The sequence below is a fragment of the Leguminivora glycinivorella genome, chromosome 10 (genome assembly GCF_023078275.1).
Source record: "Leguminivora glycinivorella isolate SPB_JAAS2020 chromosome 10, LegGlyc_1.1, whole genome shotgun sequence".
Taxonomy (NCBI): Eukaryota; Metazoa; Arthropoda; class Insecta; order Lepidoptera; family Tortricidae; genus Leguminivora; species Leguminivora glycinivorella.
In genome coordinates this window covers 19,375,430-19,399,560 of record NC_062980.1, presented here as the reverse complement: position 1 = coordinate 19,399,560, position 24,131 = coordinate 19,375,430, and the positions used below count along the sequence as shown (strand labels likewise).

The following is a 24,131-nucleotide window of genomic DNA, read 5'->3' as shown; positions in this document are numbered from 1 at the left end:
GTCTCTCAGGGGATTACAGGGGGTATGCGTCCCCATGCGCAGCTATCCCCTCCACATTTCACTCAGCGCTAAACTTATGTGCCGCCACTTGTAATTTATTAATCCTATCTTGTTTTACCATGACAGGACTTTGCTGATATAGTTTTTGTTGCAGGTCCGCCAGCTCTCGACTATTCCTTGGAGGTCCATAGTGAGACGGATACTGAAGACTGCAGGATGACCATGTGTTATGAGTATAACATTCCGGGGGTAAGTTAGATAGTTGGGCCATTTTTGTCACAGTTGTCCACCCCGCTTTTTTTTGGACGGAAATTTTTATGCGGTTTCTATTCAGAATCGTGAGCTCTTTCAAACCTAATAGGAGAAAAAAAGTGTCCCAAGGTTTTTTCCCATTCTCTTACCATTTTTTCATACATTTTGTATGGCGGTAACGGATAAATATACAAGAATTGCTCGTTTAAAGGTATAAGATATAAATAAACGCGGCAACCTTCAAATCAAGAGTAAATACGCATCTTCTGGGCGTGCTCACTCCGTCGTAGGCCAATCTTTGCTTTTGGCTGGTCTGTGGCCAAGAGTATGCCCATTTATAATAATAATAAAAAAATATTATAGGACGTTCTTAGTTAGAATTTAGACATGCTACTTTTATATGTAGTATCACCAACTTATCAGCGTGCCACGTAATAACATAGGCTAATTGATAATTCGCGTTTTACGGGCAATTTTTCGGTAATCAATGACAGTTGATAAGATATCAGCTATAGGTACAATATAGTTTACTACGTCATTAGATAACACGCGTCCTGTGGAGTGTTAAATAGGTACTAAACTTGAACCTAAATAAAAAACCTATCATGCTTGCAGTTTCATCACTTATCAACGTGGATAAGGCATCTGTCACTCTCACACTGACATAATTGCCAAAACATGACGGATGCTTTTAACCGCATATATGATATAAGTGATAGAATTGCAAGCATCATAGGCCTGCTGGATCACAGAATAAAATAATAATATTAACGTACATACATAAAACATTAATGTACGACGTTTTACAGCCTTTTGGTTATTTGAAATTTGAACATGACCAGTAAATGTAGTACAGTGTACAGTCAATAACACAGCTCACACAGCTGTGAATTCAGACAAAGTGCCAAAAAATATGTGTCCGTCAGGATGGCGTGAGAGATGTCTGAATAGTCACAAAATTTGCACCAAATAACTGTAAGTACCTAAACTGTACTAAACTGTACCTATAGCGAAGAAAACTGTACCTCAAGAAAATACATGCATTAAATAAATAGTTACATAGACACGCCGTTCTGACGTCAGCTTGGCGCGCATATCCGTGTATCGCCCCAACGTGTGGGAACTATGTTCTGAAACATATATCAATAAACTGTACCTAAACTGTAACTCACTAAACTGCCAATATTTAAATCACACGTCATATCGGTCAAATCAACAACAAAATTTTTTACTTCTCTCATTTATTGAATACTTGAATGACATGTATGTTTGCCATCAATTTGCAACAGGCGCACTTTGTCTGTATTGACAGCTGTGTTGTTGACTGTACTAGTGGAACTAGTGCAGAAAAAAGCACCATTACCTATGCAAAAAACCCTTTAGTTTTTCTCTTTGGAAGCAAAATCATGTTTTTGCACAAAAAGTCAATTTTAGTTTTAACTTTTATACTACGTTGGTGGCAAACAAGCATACGATATGGTCCCCCTAATGGAAAGCGGTCACCGTAACCTATGAACGCCTACAGCTCAAGGAGTGTTACATGCGCGTTGCCAACCCATTAGAAACTTGTACACTCATCAAAAAGCATAGTTATTCTATAGGTACATATAAGATAAAATATTGTATATAGAAGCCCCACAGGCAACACTGGTAGCTATTGTTCTTTCACTATACTTAATTATATTAGGATAAAGTTAAAACAAATTAAATTACATACAGAGTTCACACAAGTTCAATTTCGCTATTTCGAATTCAATTTGTTACGCTATTTGCATTTTACTTAAAGATAACACGATGTACCATCTGACTGTTCATCTTCTAAATGAATAGCAATCTTGTTAGATAAATAAACTGGGGATGAAACATCAAAATGTACGCTTTCAATTATTTTGTGGTCACATAGAAAATGTATTAGTATTTACTTCTATGTGCGGCATTTCTCAAAAGATTGAAATGTTGACGGTTGTTTTAGGTTTATTTATTAACATCTGTGATCACACATGTCATCTATAGTTTACGGGGTGAAAGTACAGTCAACCAATTAGAATCCCAGGTCACTCTAGAACCCTGTCGTATTGACACCGTGCTTTATTTGTTATAGAAGCCAGTTTGACTTTTACTGTGAAAGGCTTCTACAGTGGCCTAGGATTCCGATTGGTTGACTGTACATACTTCTAACTAGCAAAGCCGAATTCGCGAAAATGCGAAAATGTATGAAACAGAAACCATATTTTTCACTTGACTTCCTGCTTGGTCCGTTAGGTCCCCTAGTAAAAGTTATACACCCGTATATTCGCTAGGTAATTTAAAATAAATTATGTATACTTATTTGATATTTTTGTTGAAACAGCAGGCTTTGATTTGAGCACATCAGTCCCTCTAATTACTAATACGATTATAAAAATACGGGTTGTCTTTGACGCACTGACCGAGTAGTTTTATGTTTTTTGACGAATAAGTTTCCCGAAATCTATGCGAAGCCTTACCCATTTGAAAGGTCTCACAAAATTTCTAATCCTAATAGTGTAAGGACACATTAATCTTTTGAATGTTTGCCCGTCAAAAATGTATTAAAATTGCGACATTGCAAATTGATGTCCGCTGTACATTTTGGTGAATTGTTTTGTCGGATACCACGGACACGGTAGAGAAGATTGATGATATATGGTTGCCCTTTTTGTCACAGGGCGCAACGTGGTGGACAATCCCTGCGCATGCCAGCCCCGTCCCTGAAACGTGCGCAGTGCGACCGGGCTGCGCGTATAAAATAAGACTGCTTACACATCCGTGGGATGGCAGGACGGAGGCTATTCTGCGCACGGAGTTGCCTGGTAAGATCAAAGAATATATAATACTTAGTACATGTACAGAAAGCTCACTGTTTTGATGTTCACAAAATGCAGCATTTCATAATTCTTCTCGCGAGCTGCCGACAGCCGAACGGCGAGTTCCATTGCGCCGTCCGAAGGTCGTCACCACTGAATGAACCGCGATAGCTTTATTTTTCTACTTTTAAATTTATTTTGAGTTTGATAGCATCGATCGCAGACGTTTCAGCGTTGCTAAAAAATATTTGTATGGTTATCAATGTTATGATATGGAAATTAGTAAATTATAGGACCTAATGTAGTTTGTATAGCGGCGTAAAATAGTAAATTTTTCATTTCCCAATGAAACGCAGTTCCCATGATCATTACAGCGCGGCGCATTTAGTTCAGTCAAGTTTGTTTAGACAACGCTGAAACTACACACACACAGCTCTCGTCGCGATGCATTAGGATTTGTGGAACAGCTGCCAACGTTCTGTCTCGTGATTATTACGCAAATTAGTTAGTAAGTTTAGGATGAAGTCACATAGTCACATCTATCAGTACCTATCGAACCGCATTTTATGAATGAGAAATCTTTCGTTAGTATGAAGACACTTACGCAGCGGCGAGCTACGCATGTTCATAGTCATACTTAACGAGCGATTTATCATATATATTTTAATATTAACCCTTAATTTGGCAAAGTCCGGTGGGACGGACAGGTGATAAAAAAAAATTATTTAAATATTATTTCGCTTTTTAGGTAGAATTTTATTTAATTTAACATATGGAAAGAGACTCTTTTATGATACATGCTTTGTATAAAAATACTATTTGACCACTGTCAACACTCGTTTGACAGTTACTCGTCAAGATGGCACCGCATCAGAAGTCAACTGTTTTTACAAAATATTTATGCGTTTTTCTTTTGGTTTTTGTAAGAACAGGGTATAAATAATAAAATATATTACATAATAGTTGCAAGTGGTTATGTTTTCAATTTATTTCTCATCATCTAAACAAGTTGTCCGCCGCACCGGACAGTGCCAAATATATACTAAATACGATTTGTCCGCCGTGGCGGACTATGCCAATGTTGCGGTGACACGTGTTGTAACAAATTATTATATTGTTTTGTTTATTATTTTGATTTTCTTGTTTTGGTGGCCTGCTTTCATGCTTAGATTTTTTATTTAATCCAACAGCGTGTGGTGCTGGACCAAGCAGTTAAAATTTTGGCACTTTTAGGTATACGTAGTGCGCGGATATTGTGAATGTTACATGTCGCGCGAGGGGCAATAAACATTAAAGAAAACCAGGTAGATCAAAATTTATAATTTCTTTGTCTGCCCCGAACATTGATATAATTAATTTCGGGTAGTTTTGTGTTGACGACATTTTGCTGGGACATCACTGTCACATCAGTCTGTCGTGATCACGGCCTGTGCAACCTGGCCAAAAAGTCGGAAAAAAGTTAAAATAATGATATTTGACTATAAATATGTGTCAGTTTGATTTTCATACAAAATTATTATATTTGTTAATTTTAAAAATAAATATATGTTAAGAAATACTTGTTTATTTTAAATGACCGTATGTTTGGCTTAAACAACACAGACATGCGACAAGTTTTTCAATGCTAACAGCACAAAGGACTACCTTAAGTAGCTCACTACTAGAAATCACTTGTAATTCTACTTATTTTTACTTATTTATCGTATGGCAATTAAGACTACAATACACTGTATATACTGTTAGCTTTCGACATTAAGTTCATAATTTTAATTTATTGATTTTGTATGTACTGGCCATTATCAAATTATCGGTAGACATAAACGTGCCTTAATAAGATTGGCCCTTTTATAAAATCTTGACAGATGTCACCGTGAAAAAAAAGGCATTATCGGCATTATGAAAAAACTAGAAAAGCAACCGTATAACCAAGCTGTGATCATTTTAGGTATTTCTGTATTGTATTGCTAATATCGGCTGTGATTGTAACCCAAATTGTTCAGCGTGAGATTGGCTTTGTAATAAAACAAAGAGCAAGGAGAAGTTCTTTCATTTAAGACCGGAGCATTAGCCTTCAATACACTATAACTAGTTCATAATCTAAATATACATTCATCCAAGTAGGTAATGGCTGCGCTCGCTGTGTTTTTAAAATCTTCCACTGGGCCATGGTACTGTATAAGACTAGCAACATTAATTTATTCATGGTTACCATGGTTACATATGTAATATTTTCTTCTTGGACAATACATCATTTCTCACACGTCTCACACGTAATTCTGGTTTTTTATTAGTTTAAAATGCTTTTATGGACCCTAGGCCATTGTTTCTTCTTTTAACATGGTAACACGGATAGTGGGCGTATCATACCAGAACCATTGTCAGGACCTTCCGTAGTTGTTTATGAGAGCTTTCAATGAAATGCCATGTCCATATCATATCACAGAATTTACTGCACAAAACCGATTACACATTAAATCACATCATAGAATACATTCCGCCTATTATTTCGAGCAAACCGCCGGATTAGACCGATGAATCTCCAACAACGCCAGCACTCTTCAACCATTTTCCCTGCAGATCGATTGACAGCCTCCAATCATCTGTTTTTCGATTTTGTTCTTTTAGACAGTAGCGTCCTCCTCTAACGTTTTGGCAGAATTCTACTAAGCTGTGTTTGCAAACGTCCGCTTGACGCCCTGTCCAACATCCCTCAAAAATAAGGCTTACCGAAACGCTGAGGGTACGTTTTGTTTCCTAATGTTTACACTAGAGGTAAATACAGTGCGTAAACGTAATAAAGGCGATAAATGAAACCAGGCATATAATTCAATATTGTTATCATTAATTAAGAGGTGTTTTTGCGTTACTCTTAATTTTCAGCCCATAATTAATTTTTGAAAAATTTCCCAGCAGCAATGTACTGTAAACATTGAACTACTATGTGCTACGTACATTATACCTCAATGACTGTAAACGTGGTTGCGATGACAATCAATGACAACTGTCAACGAGCGTTTAACGCGAGTGTGTTTGCATTACGTTGCGGGCCGAATTAATTTGTATGGATATTTCCGGACCGATATTTAAATTTTAAGTAAAAGTTATCTAATTCCATTTTTTATGTCCTATACTCACCACCGTTAAGAGGTTCGCCCGTATTAGGTTTACACCCTGTATACCTTTCCCAGCTATATAAACATAAAGGAAGTTTAATGGAAAGGTCCTCTGCAAAGATAAAGAGCGATAAAACTGTTGTTCCAAAAAGGTCTCTATTTTAAAAATCTTGCTCGAAATGCTACGAGTAAAGTTTTTCATTGCTAAAGTACAAAATTTTGAAGCCATACAAAATTCAATCAATAAAAGACACCAATTGAAAATGCTAACACATGACATTGACATTCATATTATCTTTTTCTTCTGTGACAATTTGATATTATTGTAATATTTGACATTTTAACACATATCAAGCTAAGAATATGGGCCAAATTGTCAAAACTGAGGTTCAAAAGTTTTAAGCCTGTGTCAAGAGATGGCTGTCTAGTATGCACTGTGATTACACATTTTACTTAGACAGTAACTCTCTATAATGCTCGATCCTCTTTGCCTAGTTAGTCTCTAATTTAATTTTGTTTCAGAATGCGTGTCAGGCATATGTTCATGCGCACATGCCCCCCGCCTCCCCACGCCGGTTGTGCGCGCCAAGACCGTCTTGGTGAAAGGAGACGTATTTGTTAACGTCACATGGACGCTACCGCCCCCGGTCTACCCACAGAGGCTGCCGAAGGGGCTGCAAAAACAGTATTATTTTGTCAGGTACCTATATTGATTTATTTTATTGTAGTTAGCTCAGAAACCCCTCGCCAGTAAGGGGTATGTCCAACATATGGCAGGTCAACTAGACGATACTACTGAAAAGAGACGTATCTGTGAACATCACCTGGATGCTACCGCCCCTGGTCTACCCACAGAGGCTGCCCGAGGGGCTGCAAAAACAGTATTACTTTGTCAGGTATATAAAGACGCTGCTACCCCTACCTTACTCACAAAGACTGCATTTTAAAAAAAATGTTTTGCCGGGTATTTGTCATATTATCGCTACCCGTTTGTTTAGAAACCATCTTATTTATTTTATTTTTCTTTATTGGATAAACAACAGAAGTAAACACAAACAAAATTACATCAGGTATGTTATACAACGTGTTTCCGGTATCACTCAAAACCTCAGACATCCCCAACTGATTTTCATTTTTTTAAACTCATTTAGAGTATTCATCTTTTAATCTGATCGTTACTTTTTTTTTATTGAATTTTTAATTTTCTGTACAGCTCTACTTGACTTTTAGCTCTACACTCAATAAAATAATTGCTAACTACCATCATAAACCATAAGACTATTTATTTGTGTACGTTGCTGCAACGACATAAGGTTTACCAATAGACAGCTAAGATGTCACTGTAAAACACTTTAAAGCTTTGTCACAGTAAACTTCAAATTGGACAGATAATCGCAGTAAGCAAATTTAAACCCAATATTCAAAATGACAAGGTTGTAATTAGGTACGAGTTCAATTTGTTATGACTTATGATAAACATTAAGATTAAACTGACAAACAACGTCAAACTAGTAGCGGAAAAAATAATCGTCCAAGTAACCAGCCAGTATTAATACCCCTAAATACTGAAAAAGGTAAACAACCTCTAGCAATACGACATACACAATGTTGTATTACGAGTACAATAGAATGGGCACGTAAAAAATAACTAATAATATTAATTTAAATAAAAATATTACCCCCATCAAGATATAGCTTAATCGATTCTACTCTCGATTCTGAACAAACTGTTTTCAGGTTTTTAGTGTTAAGTGAAACACGTGTATACAGTTCAAGAGATGTGCACCTACCTCCTAAGACGCTCTCACTGAGAACTATACAGAATATAGATAAGACAATATATTGCTACAGTAAATTAAGCTTGACGCACTTAACGGCTAAGTAATAATTAATGTCCTACTTAAAAAATCACGTCAGGTCGCTCCCTTTTGCCGTGAAAGACGGACAAACAACAACCACAAACAAGACACACTTTCCCATTTATATTATTAGTACGAACTATTATTTGTATTTCAGACGTTTCACTCGTATTTCTTTTGGCCACAGTATCGGCGAGCAAATGGTCTCCGACGCGCATCCATCACCCTGGTTCTCCCACAAGGTCACCAGGCACGTTGAAACCTCAGGCCTTATCGTAGAAGGAGAAGGCTCACGCTATTATCTTCTTCCGGTAACGGACAGAAGAGAAGAGAAGAGATTGAAGGACGTTAAACTGCTGGCTAGAGTCAGCGTTGTGGATGAGAGGACGTGTATTGGACCGGCTGGGAATTCTACGGCTTATGGTAAGAACTCTACAGAATAGTGTGGTACATTACGATACAAGTGCGGAAAAAATTAAGCACGTATATCGTACGACGTTTTACTCTCCCTTTAGTCGTGTTTTAATTTATCGCCACTTGTTTCGAACTTCCTTTTTTCCGCACGTATCGTAAACTACATAAGTATAATAATGTAGCGATTACGCATACCGATTACACGTGGAACGCGTATTAACGCAAATATTTACTAATATGAGTAATATACGTTTTTTACCCGTTGTAATCCCAAAATGAAACCATAACACGAGCTACATTTTTAAACAGAGAGAGAGAACAACCACTACTATGAATTTTGGATATGTTAGAATTTGTTACTCGATAGCATAAATTTCACGGAAAGTGGGGGCAATTTTTGAATCTCACATACGGGATTTTGTCACTAAAATACCGGTTGAAACCGGTGACTTGCCTATTGTTTTCAGTGACAATTTTCTGAGTTCGAACGCGTGAGACTCAAAAATCGGCCCCAGTGTCATAAAATGTTTGGTATGTTATAGTTGGTTATAGTAACCCACAGATTTCTTATATGACTATAGACAAAGAGGATCGAGTATTATAGAGAGTTACTGTCAAAGTAAAATGTGTAATCACAGTGCATAGACTGCCATCTCTCGTCTCAAGCTTAAAACTTTTGAACCTTAGTTTTGACAATTTGGCCCAATTGTTAGCTTGATGTGTTAAAATGTCAAATATTAATATTAGCGCCATCTAGCCAAGCGTTCCCCAAAGGTGTAACACCATCTAGGCCACAGTACCTTTTTCTCTAGGGCTTTGAGGTATACGTTTATATGAGGTATGTTTTTATATTTGTAATCTCACAGATGCTAAGTTTAAGTTTAAGCCGTTGTAAAAGGGGCGGTCATTGCTAGGGCATATTATAAAGTTAAGGTACTAATATCACAGACCGGGATATACGGAAAATATATTTAAGCGATAAACCAAAATAATGTTATTTTGCTTTATTTGCACAAGTTTGCAAGTGTACAAGTTTCTAATGGGTCGGCAACGCGCACGTGACACCCCTTGAGTTGCGGGCGTCCATAGGTTACGGTGACCGCTTTCCATCAGGCGGGCCGTATACCTGTTTGCCACCGACGTGATATAAAAAAAAAAAAAAAAAAAACAATTATGTAATTTAAATTGTATTTTCTCAAACACGCAATGAAATATTGTCTTTACGTTCCTTAAAATGGGCTGGGAAGTACCTATCGCTTTTTGGGCGCAACAACTCGAGAGGACTGTAAAGGGATTTCATATTATTTTTAGGGCTAGGCCTGCAAAGTAACTTTTTTTTTTATAAAATATTGTCCTTTAAATTTTTTTTTATATTGTCCTTTAGAGCATTTTTTTATACGGCCGAGCGAGCGTGCGAGCGATTTCATTGTATGTTTGAGAAAAAGCACTATACATGCCTCGGCGTGAAAACGGATTCCCGGCCTCGTATCCCTATCCGTATATAGGTACCCACTTGGCCGGAAATCCTCATTTTCCCGGCCTCTGATGTAATGTACTATTTCAGTTGAGATAATTGGTTATTTATTAATGTTTGTAAAAATGTACCCTTGACTTTCATAAGAGCATTATGATAATACCTAAATTGAAGAATAAAGAATTTCATTTAATTTTATAACCGGGGATGGTCAAAGGGGTGCCGTGATTTACGCAAAACAACTAGGAGAAGGACACTTACATGTAGTTGTAAGGTCGCGACCTTACATCTTTCTTCAAAGGCAAACGGATTCGGACTGAAATAATATGGCGCACGCGAGGTGTGTAAATGATTGGTTGAGTGAATGTGATGAATGGTGAGTGTATGAATGTTAAGGCGTTCACAGACGTGTGTATGAGGGTGTGTCTACACGTCTGGGTAGGGAGTTAAGGCTGTGCTACAATTTCTATTTAAATATAGTTCTGTAAAGTAACCATTTAGGGCACCTGTTCAGTTTCCATACAATGATTGTCATTATCCGTGATGATTATCCTATCTTGTAATGTATTTTAAAACGTGAAAACCCATAGTAGAGGGTGAAATCAATCATTTGTTTCGTACATTGTACAGAACAACGACTTGTTTACCGTGAACATAAAAATAGTATCTAAATCTTGGCTTAAGGTGCAGTGGGTTTGTGTTATTTTCTCTCCTCAATCACCCTCAACCTCAATCCTCATTGAGCGTAAGCGCGGTTTCACATTATCCGATCTGATATCGGATGTAGTACCGATATCTCATAAGCCGCCATCTTTGTTTTTGCCTTTGAAATCCTTCCTAGCATCCTACATCCGATATCGGATCGGATAATCTGAAAACGCACTAAGAGTAAACAAGATGAAAGTAGGTACGTGGTTTTAATTTCTTTTTGTGCTTTAAAAAAAAGTGATCGCATCTCTGAACCATGACGTTGCTAATTTTTAAAAGAATTTTCATGTTTTTCGCTATTGTGTTAAAATTATAATGTTAATTATTAAAATGAAATTACCTATGAAATGTCTCGACAAAGGCGTCAAGATTGCTATCTAAATTTAAGGCAGCCGTATTGTGATTAAAAAAGTGCTACGGTTTTTTCGGATTGCGTTTCTTTTCTACTGGGCCTTAAAATGAGTGGAATTTACTTTTATTAATGTGTTAGCAAAATATTGGGCTTGGCTGTGTAATAGGTGTCTATTGTCTAATGCTCGTAAGTATAAATATTTTAAAAATGTTTTAGCTACAAAAATGTTTAGCTAAAGCCGGTATTTCATTAAAACTGAAAGTTTTTTTATTTACAAATTAAAATGAGGGCTACAAAATGATGTATACAATAATAACAAACAACTTTTAGAGGTGTGATAGAGTGGTGTGTGGTGTGTACCGATGTAATGCGAAAAGGGTTTCCTTCGTATTTTTCCGGAAACGATCGTATTTGTCATGCTAGTTCAGTCAATGTCAGTACATCTTGTACGTTTCCGTAACAATACGAAGGCAAATATTTTCGCACTATATCTGTAGAGGGTCAATAAGAAGCGCTGGTGGCCTAGCGGTAAGAGCGTGCGACTTTCGATCCGGAAGACGCGGGTTCGAACCCCGGCTCGTACCAATGAGTTTTTCGGAACTTATGTGCGAAATGTCATTTGATATTTGCCAGTTGCTTTTCGGTAAAGGAAAACATCGTGAGGAAACCGGACTAATTCCAATAAGGCCTAGTTACCCGTCGGGTTGGAAGGTCAGATGGCAGTCGCTTTCGTAAAACTACAGCCTACGCCAAATCTTAGGATTAGTTGTCAAAGCGGACCCCAGGCTCCCATGAGCCGTGGCAAATGCCGGGATAACGCAAGGAGGATGATGATGATGATCTGTAGAGGGTCAATAGATAGGAAGTTGAAAGAAATGCCAAAACGCTTGTTTACTTGTAAAAGAAAATTATCAGAGCTCATTCAATTTATAAATATTGTTTCAGATCCAGCAAAAGTTGCTGATTCCGCAATTGATACTCATGTAAGTATTATGTACCTACTTATTTAAATTAATACAAGTTTACTTCTTGGTTAAATACTCTACCTTTTTTCAGGATGATTTTGTATAAACAGATGATGTTTTTGTTTGAGCCTGTCCAAATGGACGAAGGAAAAAAAAATTGTTTGACCAAAACGTCACTCTGACACTGATAGATCTGCTATCGGATATCTTAGAATCATTGTCCAAATGCGGCAGCATATTTTTATCACCCCATCCACATTTATTTTGTCACCCCCTTCTTACCAAATCATATGACGTCTGGCTCGCAGGTTGCGTGGCGACAAATCAAAACAAAACGTTATTATTTGATCAAAATGTATTTACTGAACTGACAGATTCGTAAGTATCACATACCAGTAATATCTATCCCACCATTCCCACCAAAAACATACCTGGGTGCGTAGCCGAATGGCACAAACGCTCACGAAACGCTCACGAAACGAAACGCTCGTAGATATCTATCTCTATCGCTCTTACGTGAAATGAAATGAATTGAAATATTTATTTTCCAAGTAGGCATATTACAATGCGCTTATGAACGTCAAATAAAACTACGCCGGCTCTAACCCTACGCCTCAGCCTCGAGAAGATTTCAGTCCCCCCTCAGTTGGAGGAGGGTATCCACTATGGGACCGGCAAGAAACTCGGCGGGCCACTTCTTTTCAAAACATTACATCTTATAATTAACATGCATTAAAAAAACAAGATACAATTTAATAAGCAAAAGTATTCATAAAAAAAAAATATTAACACAAGAAATTATACAAAGTACAAAGCTATTATGATTATTAATAAGAGATGTTAGAGATGTATAGAGTCTCTAAGTGTCAACGTATCGGCGCGACAGAGCCAAACTACCTTTCGCGGCGTTTCGTTTTCGTTTCGCGTCGTAGAAATGCCATTCGACTACGGGGCCTGTTGAAAAGGGGGCCAAATTCCTATCGGCCAATTGTTCGCCTAAAAAAAAATTGAATAATATGCTGAATATTATACTATTATACCATCCTACCCATATTTTTGTCACCAGATCCTATGGCTCATCTGGCTGACCCTGGGCCTGCTTCTGATCTGCGTGGCAGGCTGCGTCGCAACCGGCACAGGCGTCGCGAAACGCGCGCTGCGCGCGCTCCGCCCCGCGCCTGTTGCTGGTTGCCCGCCTGCGCATGGATGGGGGTGAGTTGTAGTAAATATAAGGTCATGATAACATGGAGACTCGGAGGAAATATAGACTGGAGTAGCCTTTCAGTTACTTACCCCTCTGCCAAAAAACTTGAACAAATGTTCATAAAGTCACGTAAATACAATTTCACAATCGATTCATGCTCATTCACAGAATCGCCACGACACATCACTGGTAATTAAAAATGCCCGCGTGTGCTGTGAACACTTGTAATAAGCGCTCAAATACCTCAAGTTTGCAAAAAGATGGCATAATATTCCATTTGTAAGTAATTTCAATATTGTTATATTACTGTTTTTATTATCTAAATGATAATATTTTTGTCATACGTCATCGAATATCGATTTATGTGATCGAATGCAATCGATTTGAAGTTTGTTGGTGGGTAGAAATTACGTCACGAACACTCCCCACGAGACTTCGATTTTTTGCTGTTTAAGAAGATACCTAATGTGGTTTACAATAGGGTCGATATTTATATATCAATTTATTCATAAAAAGACGCACTCCCCACGAGACTTCATTTATATATTTTGTAAGAATTAACCTAATTTCAATTAGAATAGAGCATATATTATAATAATATTGACAAGGATAATAAAATTGAAAATTAGAAAAATCATTTGACCGAGACTTCGTCGTAGAGATGTGGGCATGGTCGATGAAATACCAACTATCGATAAAAAAGTATGATTTGCAAACCTACAATTCATTTGAAATATATTTGCAATTTTCCGAAAGAGAATGATTTGAGTTTTATTACATGTACTTAATAAACTTTACACTTTGAACTACCAGTATTGAAAACAGTTAATGAAGACTAAACCATTTCTAGTTTATTTATTTAACCAAGTTTGTCTATAATGATTTAGTACCACCAACCGCAGTAAACGTTGTTGATTAGTTAGTCTGGAAAAATAAATTAATGTTTTATCAAAATGTCAAATATTTCTTTACCTACTAATCCTATTATCCATCGCTAGTCCACCCGCGTGATACCTACTACCCAGGATTGTCATTAGTGAATCTTAATATGATTATAATAGTGCCAAACATTAAACAGATCTAGAAAAACAACGACATCATTAAAATTATAATTTGCTTCATTAATTATTATCGACTTCAGTTATCGATGCCTGCCTCATCCCTATAGTTTGAGACACACACGTGCGCATTTAGTGTCCGTATACACTGTGTTTCTACGAAGTATTTCCATGTGTGATATGTCTGTGTGCATCATAATGAGCATGTGTTATTTTTTTATCATAATGTGCGTGTGTATTGACAATAATATTTTTTGCATTTGTGAGTACTCCTTTACATGTGTTATTTCCTCACCTCCCGCGAATCTTGGCAGAATTATTTGTACGTAGACGCAACATGAAGGCTACTCCAGTCTATATTTCCTCCGAGCATGGAGACGACATTTGGTTTCAGTGTAAGGCTTGAGTGAACGCTCGGTGCGGAGCGTTAGGCGGGGCGTGCATCGTACATTTTATGCAGCGTCGACTTACGACGATACAGGAGGGGTCAAGTCTCCATACAAACGCTCTCGACTATTTCATCCCTGGTTTTTGAAGATAGAGCAATGATTTTTTCAACACAGATTGTTATTATTTTTATCTGTGTCGGACCGTTTTGATTTTTTTGATATTTTTATTTTTAAAGACGCTAGAGCCAATGAAAAATTTCCAAAAACGGCCTTTTTCATTATGGCGTTTTTGCGCCATTAGGTGTGATACTCAAGATTGGTAACAATTAACCAAAAAAGCTAAACGGTCCGACATAGATTATTTCATTGTTATTCAGATTCTCAAAATTCGTTCCGATTGATTAAGTTTTGAAGGAGGAAAGAGTCGAGAGCGGAACCTCGATTTTAAAGATTTTTTGAAATATCTTTTGACTGAGATGTTCTTAATGGACAATTTTTTTTCGATCAATCTAGTTAATAACACTTGTATATTTAACTAAAATTCCCAAATTTTTAACTTCTGATTAGCAGAAACGTCTGCAATCGATGCCACTAGGCTAGGCTGCGCTAGGGAGCGCTGGAGTATCGATCCAGAGGCCGTGAGTTCAAGTCTCACCCAAGGCAGACATTTTCCACTTTTAAATTTATTCTAAAATTCCCAAGTTGAAAGGGGGGCTCCTTTCCATTTTAGCATTTTCGCTACCGTATCCTCTTAATGCAGCGTCGACTTAACTTGTATGAGCTTCCGTTGTTTGACATGCACGCCGCACGCCCTGCCCCGCTGCACGCCGAATTGCCTTACACTAAGGCAACAGCGGCGAGATTTCTTTTTTGAGCATGATCTTTGCTGTTTAGCCGCGCCTGGGGCCAGTTACAGCTGCGGTGTGAGTGATCAGTTGTGCGGCCCTAGGGCCGCGCCACTGCCAAGTAAGAAGGGAAGAAGGAAAGTACAGAGTGGAAGAATTAAATAGATAATAGGGAAGAGAAGTGGGAGTATACAATTTGAACAGCGGCGAGAGGAGGCCATAGGTGCGAATGAGAGGTCCCATCGCAGTGTCTCGCGACCATTAGGTTAGAACCGCCGCTCGTCGCCGTCACCTTATTACCAATGTCGTGGCCAGGCGTAGCGTTAACAGACGATGGAGCGTTTTGCGTACCAAGCGTCGTCAACAACGTCGTCGTTCGTTTTATACACGCCTGCATGGGGGGCCATTTTAGCAGGGGGAAATTAGCTAAAATTACGGCATAATTAATGGAAGGTTTTTTTAAATTGAAATATGTACGTTATAGACCGAAGTTATTTTTCATCAACCCTCCCCACTCCTCCCTCCTCTGCGTCACCCCTCTACCCTCCCTTAAAGTGCCGAAAATGCGGTTTTTCTCGATTTCTGACAAAACTGTTGAAGATACAGAAAAAGCGCGTAGGAACGAAGTAATCCTTAATAAATTTACTACAAATCATTCATTAACACTTTGGTTCTAGCACTTATAGTTTACGCGTGATCCGTCACGAAAGTTGGTCCTTTGCTGCAATCTTCTTTAGTGAATGTTAAGTTTTCGCCCAAAATGCATACGAAATCGTCGAAATTTGTTTGATGTAACTAAAATATTGTAACTCATGACTAAAATAAAATTAAGGGGGAAAAATCACTACCATGGGTGGAATTTCCAATATGTCTTGGAATTCCAGTAACTATTTAAGACGTAATATTTTCACGGTAGTAGTCGCTAGGAGTACCATTGATCTATATAGTGTATCTATGACTGGGGATGAGCTTTTGGTAGCTGTTGGTAGAGCCCTGGAGTATCAATCCAGTAGCCGTGAGTTCAAGTCCTACCCATGGTAGTGATTTTTCCCCTGAAATTCATTTTCAGTTTATAATATTTTAGTAATATCAAACAGATTTCGTAAGCAATTTGGGAGAAAACTTAACATTCACTAAAGAAAATTGCAGTAAAGGACCAACTTTCGTGATGGATCACGCGAAACCTATAAGTGCTAGAACCAAAGTGTCAATGAACGATTTGTAGTAAATTTATCAAGGATTACTTTTTTCCTACACGCTTTTTCTGTATCTACAACGGTTTTGTCAGAAATCGCGAAAAACCGCATTTTCGGCTATTTAAGGGGGGAAGAGGGGTGACGCAGAGGGGGAGGGATGGGGAGGGTTGATGAAAAATAACTTCGGCCTATAATGTACATATCCCAATCAAAAAAATCTTCCATTAATTATGCTCTAAAGCAGGCTTTCGACGACGCTCCGTTGCGAATTTTTTTAACGTGACTGTGCTCTCTCATTTGATACCCGTATTCCGATACGCGACGCGTCTCTTACGCCTGTATGCTCCGTGTGGTGATGACCTTATTCGCAGGTGTTATTGTTATTAATTTGGTGCGGACGGGCAAACGCAAGCTGCCACTTACTTGTACAGCTTGATAACAGAGCAAAGAAATGGCTTGAAACAAATGTTCTTACTCGAGTTTTTGTCCGTACCTACCTATTAATTTCCATGCAACATTTACATTTGCATAATGTGTACTAAACGGGATGGAACTTTAGTACCTAGGTATCTATAATGGGTCAATCCGCGGCAAGAGTAACGTACTTAAGTCACGATTTTATGGCATGTTCCATTTATTCACGACGCAAGTTCAAGTGATAATCTATCTCTAAATAAGTGTTACTTGCCCGATATATACATAGATCCTTTCATTTGCAGCTGTAGTTCAAATAAACACTCAATGAAGTCGTGACTCACGTTACTTTTACGTGGATTTACCCTAATGTGTACCTATTCCATTCCAAAACATGACGACCATGAACCTGTTTTTTCACCTTATTTCATGTTTGCAGCGCGGATACGTATCGCCAAATTTTATATTTTATTTAAAATGGTTTTAATGTTGGATCCCCTCTCAGTAGTCTCAGTACTGTAACAGGAAAACACCAAGAATTTTGCTTTTATGTTATTAACGCCAACTTTTATATACCTAAAAGAGATTCTTTCATTCACGAAAATTGGCTATTTTTGTGCTTCCATTAGGAAATTTCTCTTGATAATATTGTTATAGCTCTTGATATTTCTTTTTCATAGTAAATACTAAACTAAACGGAGTGGGCATTACAGTTATACATATATTTCTAATAGGTTTTTTTGGGTTGGTGGGTAGTTAGCTGGGTAAAATCAGAATAAATAAATGCGGATTAAATAACGTTTCAGATGTAACTACCAATATGTAATCGCTAAACAGAATGAGATGTGTTTTTATAAGTCGAAAAATTAATTGAACTTTTCTGGCCATAAACTGTACAGATTTATCTATATTTAGAAAAGTTATTCAGGATGTCAGAATAGTGCGCCTTTTGCATCCGCTACTATTGACGGAACAAAATATCCGTTCAATATCCACGACTGTTGAAATTGCGCGTATAATTTTAATAGGCACCATGTTTGAACATAGCAAATGGCATAAGAAAAGGTAAATATTACAATATTGCGTGATTATTAGAGTGTGACTTAATGAAACAAACACGTGTAAGATTTACCGCCCCTCGTATCTCCACTATTTTTGTTACAACTTGTGCCATTAATCACGTTGCGGATGTAATGACAGGAAATCACATTGGTATTTTAATAAGCCTAATAATTTCCACGAGTAGGCCTCTAACCCCGCCCACCTGGGGAGCATACACCTGCCGCGTGTGTGGACGCGGGATTTCTCTCGCGAATTGGGCTATACCATAAATTAAATATAACAAGATCATACCATCCCATACATTAAAATGCGACCGCCTAAGACCGCGCTTACACTCCACCACACATAGATGGCGCCACAAAAAAATGTCTTGTAGCTTTCGATTATACTTGTAGATGGCGTTAAGTGTCACTTTTGACATAGATTTACGGCTCGGAATTGACACTTAATGCCAATCTACAAATAATCGGTGGCAACAAGGCATTTTTTGTGGCGCCATCTATATGTGGTGGAGTGTAAGCGCGTTCGTAGGCGGTCGCATTTTAATGTATGGGATGATCTTGTATGATCTTGTGTATATTTAATTTATATGTATATAGACTATACAACAGGAACCCTACACTCTGCCAGCAACGTCAGGTGTCGTTTATCGATGCATGTTCTTCGCATCTTCTCCAGCTCTTAGCAATGTGCGACCAAAAACTTGCTCGTTTTGTCTTATACTTGTGTATTTGGTATAGAAAGTATATGTTTTTGGAATGGAAAGGACTATAGTAGTGAGCTCAATTATTTTTAAATATGAAAATTTTAGCAGGAACCAAACGTTACCTGATAAACAACTATTTGACGGTTTGTTCACAGTTTTTTTAAATACCTAAAAATACAAGGAATCGCATTTATTATAATCATTAAAATTGGCTCACCAATCTCACCATAAATAAAAAGTACCAAGTAAGTAGCCACCTACAATTGTGTTCTTCGATCTGGCCTTAAAAGGTTCACTACCCCTGGATCTGTCAAATTTGACGGCTCCGGTTTGTTTACACTTTTTTCAACAGCCAAAAGTACCAGGTATAGGCACAGTCAACCCATTGGAACCCTAGGCCACTATACAACCATGTCATAATGACAAGCAGGAAGAGATTTCTTATAATCTGATTTATAACGTCACTAAAATAATAATAGTTTGAGCCGTGACATTAAAGAAGACTTTTTAATTGACAAGGCATTTTTTACGGTCCGTGAATTCTATAGTAAGTTTAATTTAAAATGATGAATGTGTGTTTTTTCTTTTGACATTTTGTTTTAATTTCTTGTGTTTTTTTTTAAAATATGTTTATGGTTAGTATTTATCATTATTTTTGACTAAGTTGTTTAAGATTATTTTAATTCCTTATTTATTGTATTATTATTTTTGTATTTTTGACATGTGTTGTTTATGACATTAAAGGTTTTGAATTGAATTGAATTGAATTGAACTATGACATAGTTCTACAGTGGCCTAGGGTTTCAATTGGTTGAATGTACAACGCAGCCAGCTTTATAATCATTTCGCGTTGATTGCCAAAAGGTCTTTACGAACTCGATATTGCTTAGTAATTCCTGCGTAACCACGGATTTAATTAAATTATGCTTTATTGGGCGTCTGTTGGACATTGGCCGGTAGAAAGCGGGGAAAGTGATTTACTGGTAATTCATGTTTGCTGAAGTAATTCTTTACAATGCGAGTTGTAGCAAATATACTAAGTATCACGGTATGTATGACACAGATTTCATATACACGGTGTAGCATGAGAAAACCGAAAAATTTTAACAGCGTATTCCTCATCATATTAGAAGAGTAAAATGTCATATAAACTTTTCTGGATTTCGCCTACTTTCAAAACTATTATATTATTTTGCTGAACAAAAAGATGTTTTGATGGCGATGATGTCGTCATCGGATATAATCTAACTATCCTCGTTGATAGATATCAAAGAGTAACTAGCGACTAGCGACACATTGCACAAAAGTATTTTTTGAGAAAAAAAATGTAATTTTTTATTTCGCAGTCCCGGGTTCGAATCCCGGTAAGGGCATTTATTTGTGTGATGAGCACAGATATTTGTTCCTGAGTCATGGATGTTTTCTATGTATATAAGTATTTATATATTATATGTATCGTTGTCTGAGTACCCACAACACAAGCCTTCTTGAGCTTACCGTGGGCCTCAGTCAATCTGTGTAAGAATGCCCTATAATATTTATTTATTTATTTTAAGTGCCAGTTTTACGAATAACATTTACTTTTTATGTAAAAATACAAAAAAAATACAAAAAAAAAATTTTTTTGGCCAAATTTTCTTGACGCATAAAACAGTTTTTTTTATTTTGCCGTCAGAATTTTTCGGTTACAATCGTAGGTACGCGTAGTTAAAATCTTTCAGTTTCATCATGTTACACCGTGTATTATATACCTATTATAAATCAAGTAAATGCATGCATTGGATAAAACGTCTAAGTAGGTAATACTCCGTCTATAGGTATACATACCTACTCACAGCTTGCAGCTTTCGCGCGTCAATTTTTGTAGGTGGAAGTCAACCAAAAAATGCCTCATTACGTGATATTTTTAACCCCCGACGCAAAAACGACGGCGTGTTATAAGTTTGACGTGTCTGTCTGTGTGTGTGTGTCTGTCTGTCTGTCTGTCTGTCTGTCTGTCTGTTTGTCTGTTTGTCTGTCTGTCTGTCTGTCTGTCTGTGTGTGTGTCTGTCTGTGGCATCGTAGCTCCCGAACGGATGAACCGATTTAGATTTAGTTTTTTTTTGTCTGAAAGCTGAATTAGTCTGAAGTGTTCTTAGCCATGTTTCATGAACCTCGGTCTACTATGTCGCGGTCGGGGGTTTTTTTAATTTTAATTTTTAGTAGAAAATGGAGAAAAAGGGAGGCATACAGAGCTGTGATCATATGATAAACATATGATAGTGTACTATCAGCCTATGAAAGTTCATTTCTCAAACTGAACGTCATGAACTGGCCACATCTAAAAAAGTCGAGCTCACAAATATATTTTTGCCATGTTGGTACGTCTTTCGATCGAAATAATAGGCTAGTTTCCTACTAGTCAAATCAGCTTCTTTTTAAGAACTGTCAAAACGATTTGCTAATATGGAATTACTATGAAATACTGAGGAGTGACGTCACGGTCAAATCATTTACTTTATATCTTTCTCTTTCACTTATTAAATAGAAATCATGTTCAAACCTAACGGCTGTCCATATTTTTCTTCTAATTATGTGGTGATTTATTTCGTGCACTGCATAAAATATTTTATTTTAAGTATAGGAAACTAGCCTATTCTGCCAAAAGAGAATCTATCTATCTATTCTATTGTTCAGATAATGCGTAGGTACTCGCGCTTTTTGAGCGTCTGTACCAAAAACTAATTAACTAGTTTACTCGTAATTACGTATAACTGAAATAACGAATTTTAGGGGTTTGTACGGTCGGATAAATAATACTATACTGAAACAATAGGTTTTGAACTGAGTAAAGTAACTACAGTAAACGGCGATAAAAAAATAATATTGGGGACACCTTACCTTTATGTACCTATAGTTCGCGGTCAGAAATGATAAAGTAGTTTAAGGTAAGGTATTTATTGAGTTTATTCATAAATTCAGTAGGTGCATCTGTATAAAAAAAACGTAAAAAGAACTTAACTACTAAACTTAATCTAACACAGAATAAATAATAATAAAATACTTTATTGCACACTACAGAAGAAAAAAAAACATAATTCAGAACAGATACAACGTGGTAAGTAACAACAGGCGGTCTTATCTCTAAAACACGGTCTCTTATATATTTACATAAAAATGCAAATAAAAGTCTGTCTGGTAGGGTCTATATAAAGAGTACTATCGTACAGTATGGCCAAAAGTGACAAAGTTACCTGACAGTTACCGCCTGTCAAAAACGCGAACAATCGACCTGTCAATCTCACTCATACAAGCATGGTACGCGTTCACCTACACGGAGAATGTGTAGGGCGCCTCTTTCATATATTTGATCGCCAGTATCCGAGATGTGGTAGGGTGCCCATAAGGCTGGTAGCATTGCCGCGCTGGATCGCGATGCTTATCCGCTGCGCGAGAAATGAACCAGCCCTCTTGTCACCCGTAGCATCAATGAGACTCTTCGCCAGCTCCCTGAAACACAGTGTGCTCCGGGTCCTCAGGGTCCAAGAGTCTCCACCCCAAACGGCTCAAACATATAGTTTAACTATTTTTTCTATACACTGTGTTTTTATTGAATTTCGGGAAGATTCTTTAGATCAAATACAATTAATTTTTCTAAGAAACTCTTATGGTTACCGAGCTATTAAAAAAATAAAAATATTTACAACACGTGTTTGAACACGTGTGTGACAGATTTTACCACTTCCTAATGTTATTTGTTTTGGCATGTGCCGTCAATCACTTGACACTAACTCGAATCTCTCTCTTTAAGAGACTCACACTGATTAATTCATTTATCATGTATGAAAACGATGAAAATTTTTTTTTGCTATTTTAATTAAAAGTGGTTGGTTCCTGATAATTAACCCAACAACGTGTCCAATTTAACGGAAAACAAAAAAACACGGTGTATTTAAAGGTACATTGACTGCTCCAAAAACCCACAACACACTGACCCGGATATGACGAAAGAGACTCAAAAACAGAATGCACCTAGATGTACCTATATTTAGGTAACATAATGACATCACCCGCGTTAACAAGCCATTCCGTATTCTGCCTCATGTGTGGATTTCTAGAACTTATGCAATGGTGACTAACGGCTCTAACTATTGAATAGCAATCCCATGAAAGCTAAAATTACGCAAATTAAAATTATGCGTACTTATAGACGGTTAAGCAAATCTTTAAAAAACGGTGCGAAATTCAAGTTTTCTACGGTTTTTATAGGGCCTCTTCAGGCACTGGTCCCACGCGAGCTAGTAAACTATGAGCTATCGGCTAAAAAACGAACAAAAGATAAGCACTCCCGTGCAAATAAAAGAGACACGGCGATTTTGATAGCTTACCGCTGGGCGAGTAACTATAAACGTCGCCGTGTCTCTTTTATTTGCACGGGAGTGATTATCTTTTGTTCGTTTTTATAGCCGATAGCTCATAGCTTACTAGCTCGCGGTGGGACCAGTGCTTTATGCAGAGGTTAGACTCTGGATGGATCAGAAAGCTAGGGAAACTAAGCAAACGACATCTCCAAATTACAACGGGGGTGTTCACAGACCATTACGGGGTCAAAGGAATTTTGACCAAGATGGGACTCGCTGACAACACTGATTGTCGTATGTGTGGTGAAGAAGAAGAGACCGTCAGACATCTAATGTGTGAATGTCACGCCCTCGCCAGACAAAGAATGAAGAACTTTGGAGCAGGTTACCTGGTGCCAAAGGACTTCAGAGAGCTACCCATGAGCCTCATCATCCGATACATCGAGATGGTCGAGAAGCTCCTGAATAGCTGAAGGATCTTACGATCGTGGGGGGTAATTGCACAAATAGTTAGATATCTTATCTTAAGCCTTATACGGGCGATAAATTAAACACATAGATTTCATGAGTGTTACCTATCATGTGTTTTTAAGTTACCCTTAATTTTCATCTCATTACTAATTAAAAAAAAATCTCATTACTCTCATTAGCTATTTACTGTACACATGCGTTATGAGCTTTTAAAACTGTCAATAAACGGTTTACTTGTGGGCCCAATTATTTTGTATGGATAAAGTTTTTTTTTTAAGTAAGAAAAAAATCGTTTTTCGGGCAAAGTGGAGAAGACAGCAGAAAAGCGGACCCTGGCGCTGGGCCGGGAAAACGCTAGGTTGAAGAAGAAAAAAATCGTTCTTCTACTCCAGCACTATGCTATTCTATGTAACATTAATTATGAATGAGATTACGTTGAGGCACTCTGTTCGGTCCTTGTTTGTTTATTTTTCTTTCTGACTCT

At 37.4% G+C, this 24,131-nt stretch overlaps 1 protein-coding gene across 2 annotated transcripts in view; it reads left to right on the top strand.

Annotated features, from left to right (window-relative positions):
- LOC125230000 (fibroblast growth factor receptor 3-like) overlaps positions 1-24,131 on the top strand; it is a 186,009-nt gene that overhangs the window by 24,510 nt on the left and 137,368 nt on the right. For both annotated transcript variants that reach the window (XM_048134907.1, XM_048134908.1), the window contains exons 3-8: positions 155-249; positions 2,939-3,083; positions 6,713-6,890; positions 8,237-8,472; positions 11,943-11,980; positions 13,029-13,174. In XM_048134907.1, the coding sequence (XP_047990864.1) occupies positions 155-249; positions 2,939-3,083; positions 6,713-6,890; positions 8,237-8,472; positions 11,943-11,980; positions 13,029-13,174 (838 nt within the window). The remainder of the gene's footprint in view (positions 1-154; positions 250-2,938; positions 3,084-6,712; positions 6,891-8,236; positions 8,473-11,942; positions 11,981-13,028; positions 13,175-24,131) is intronic.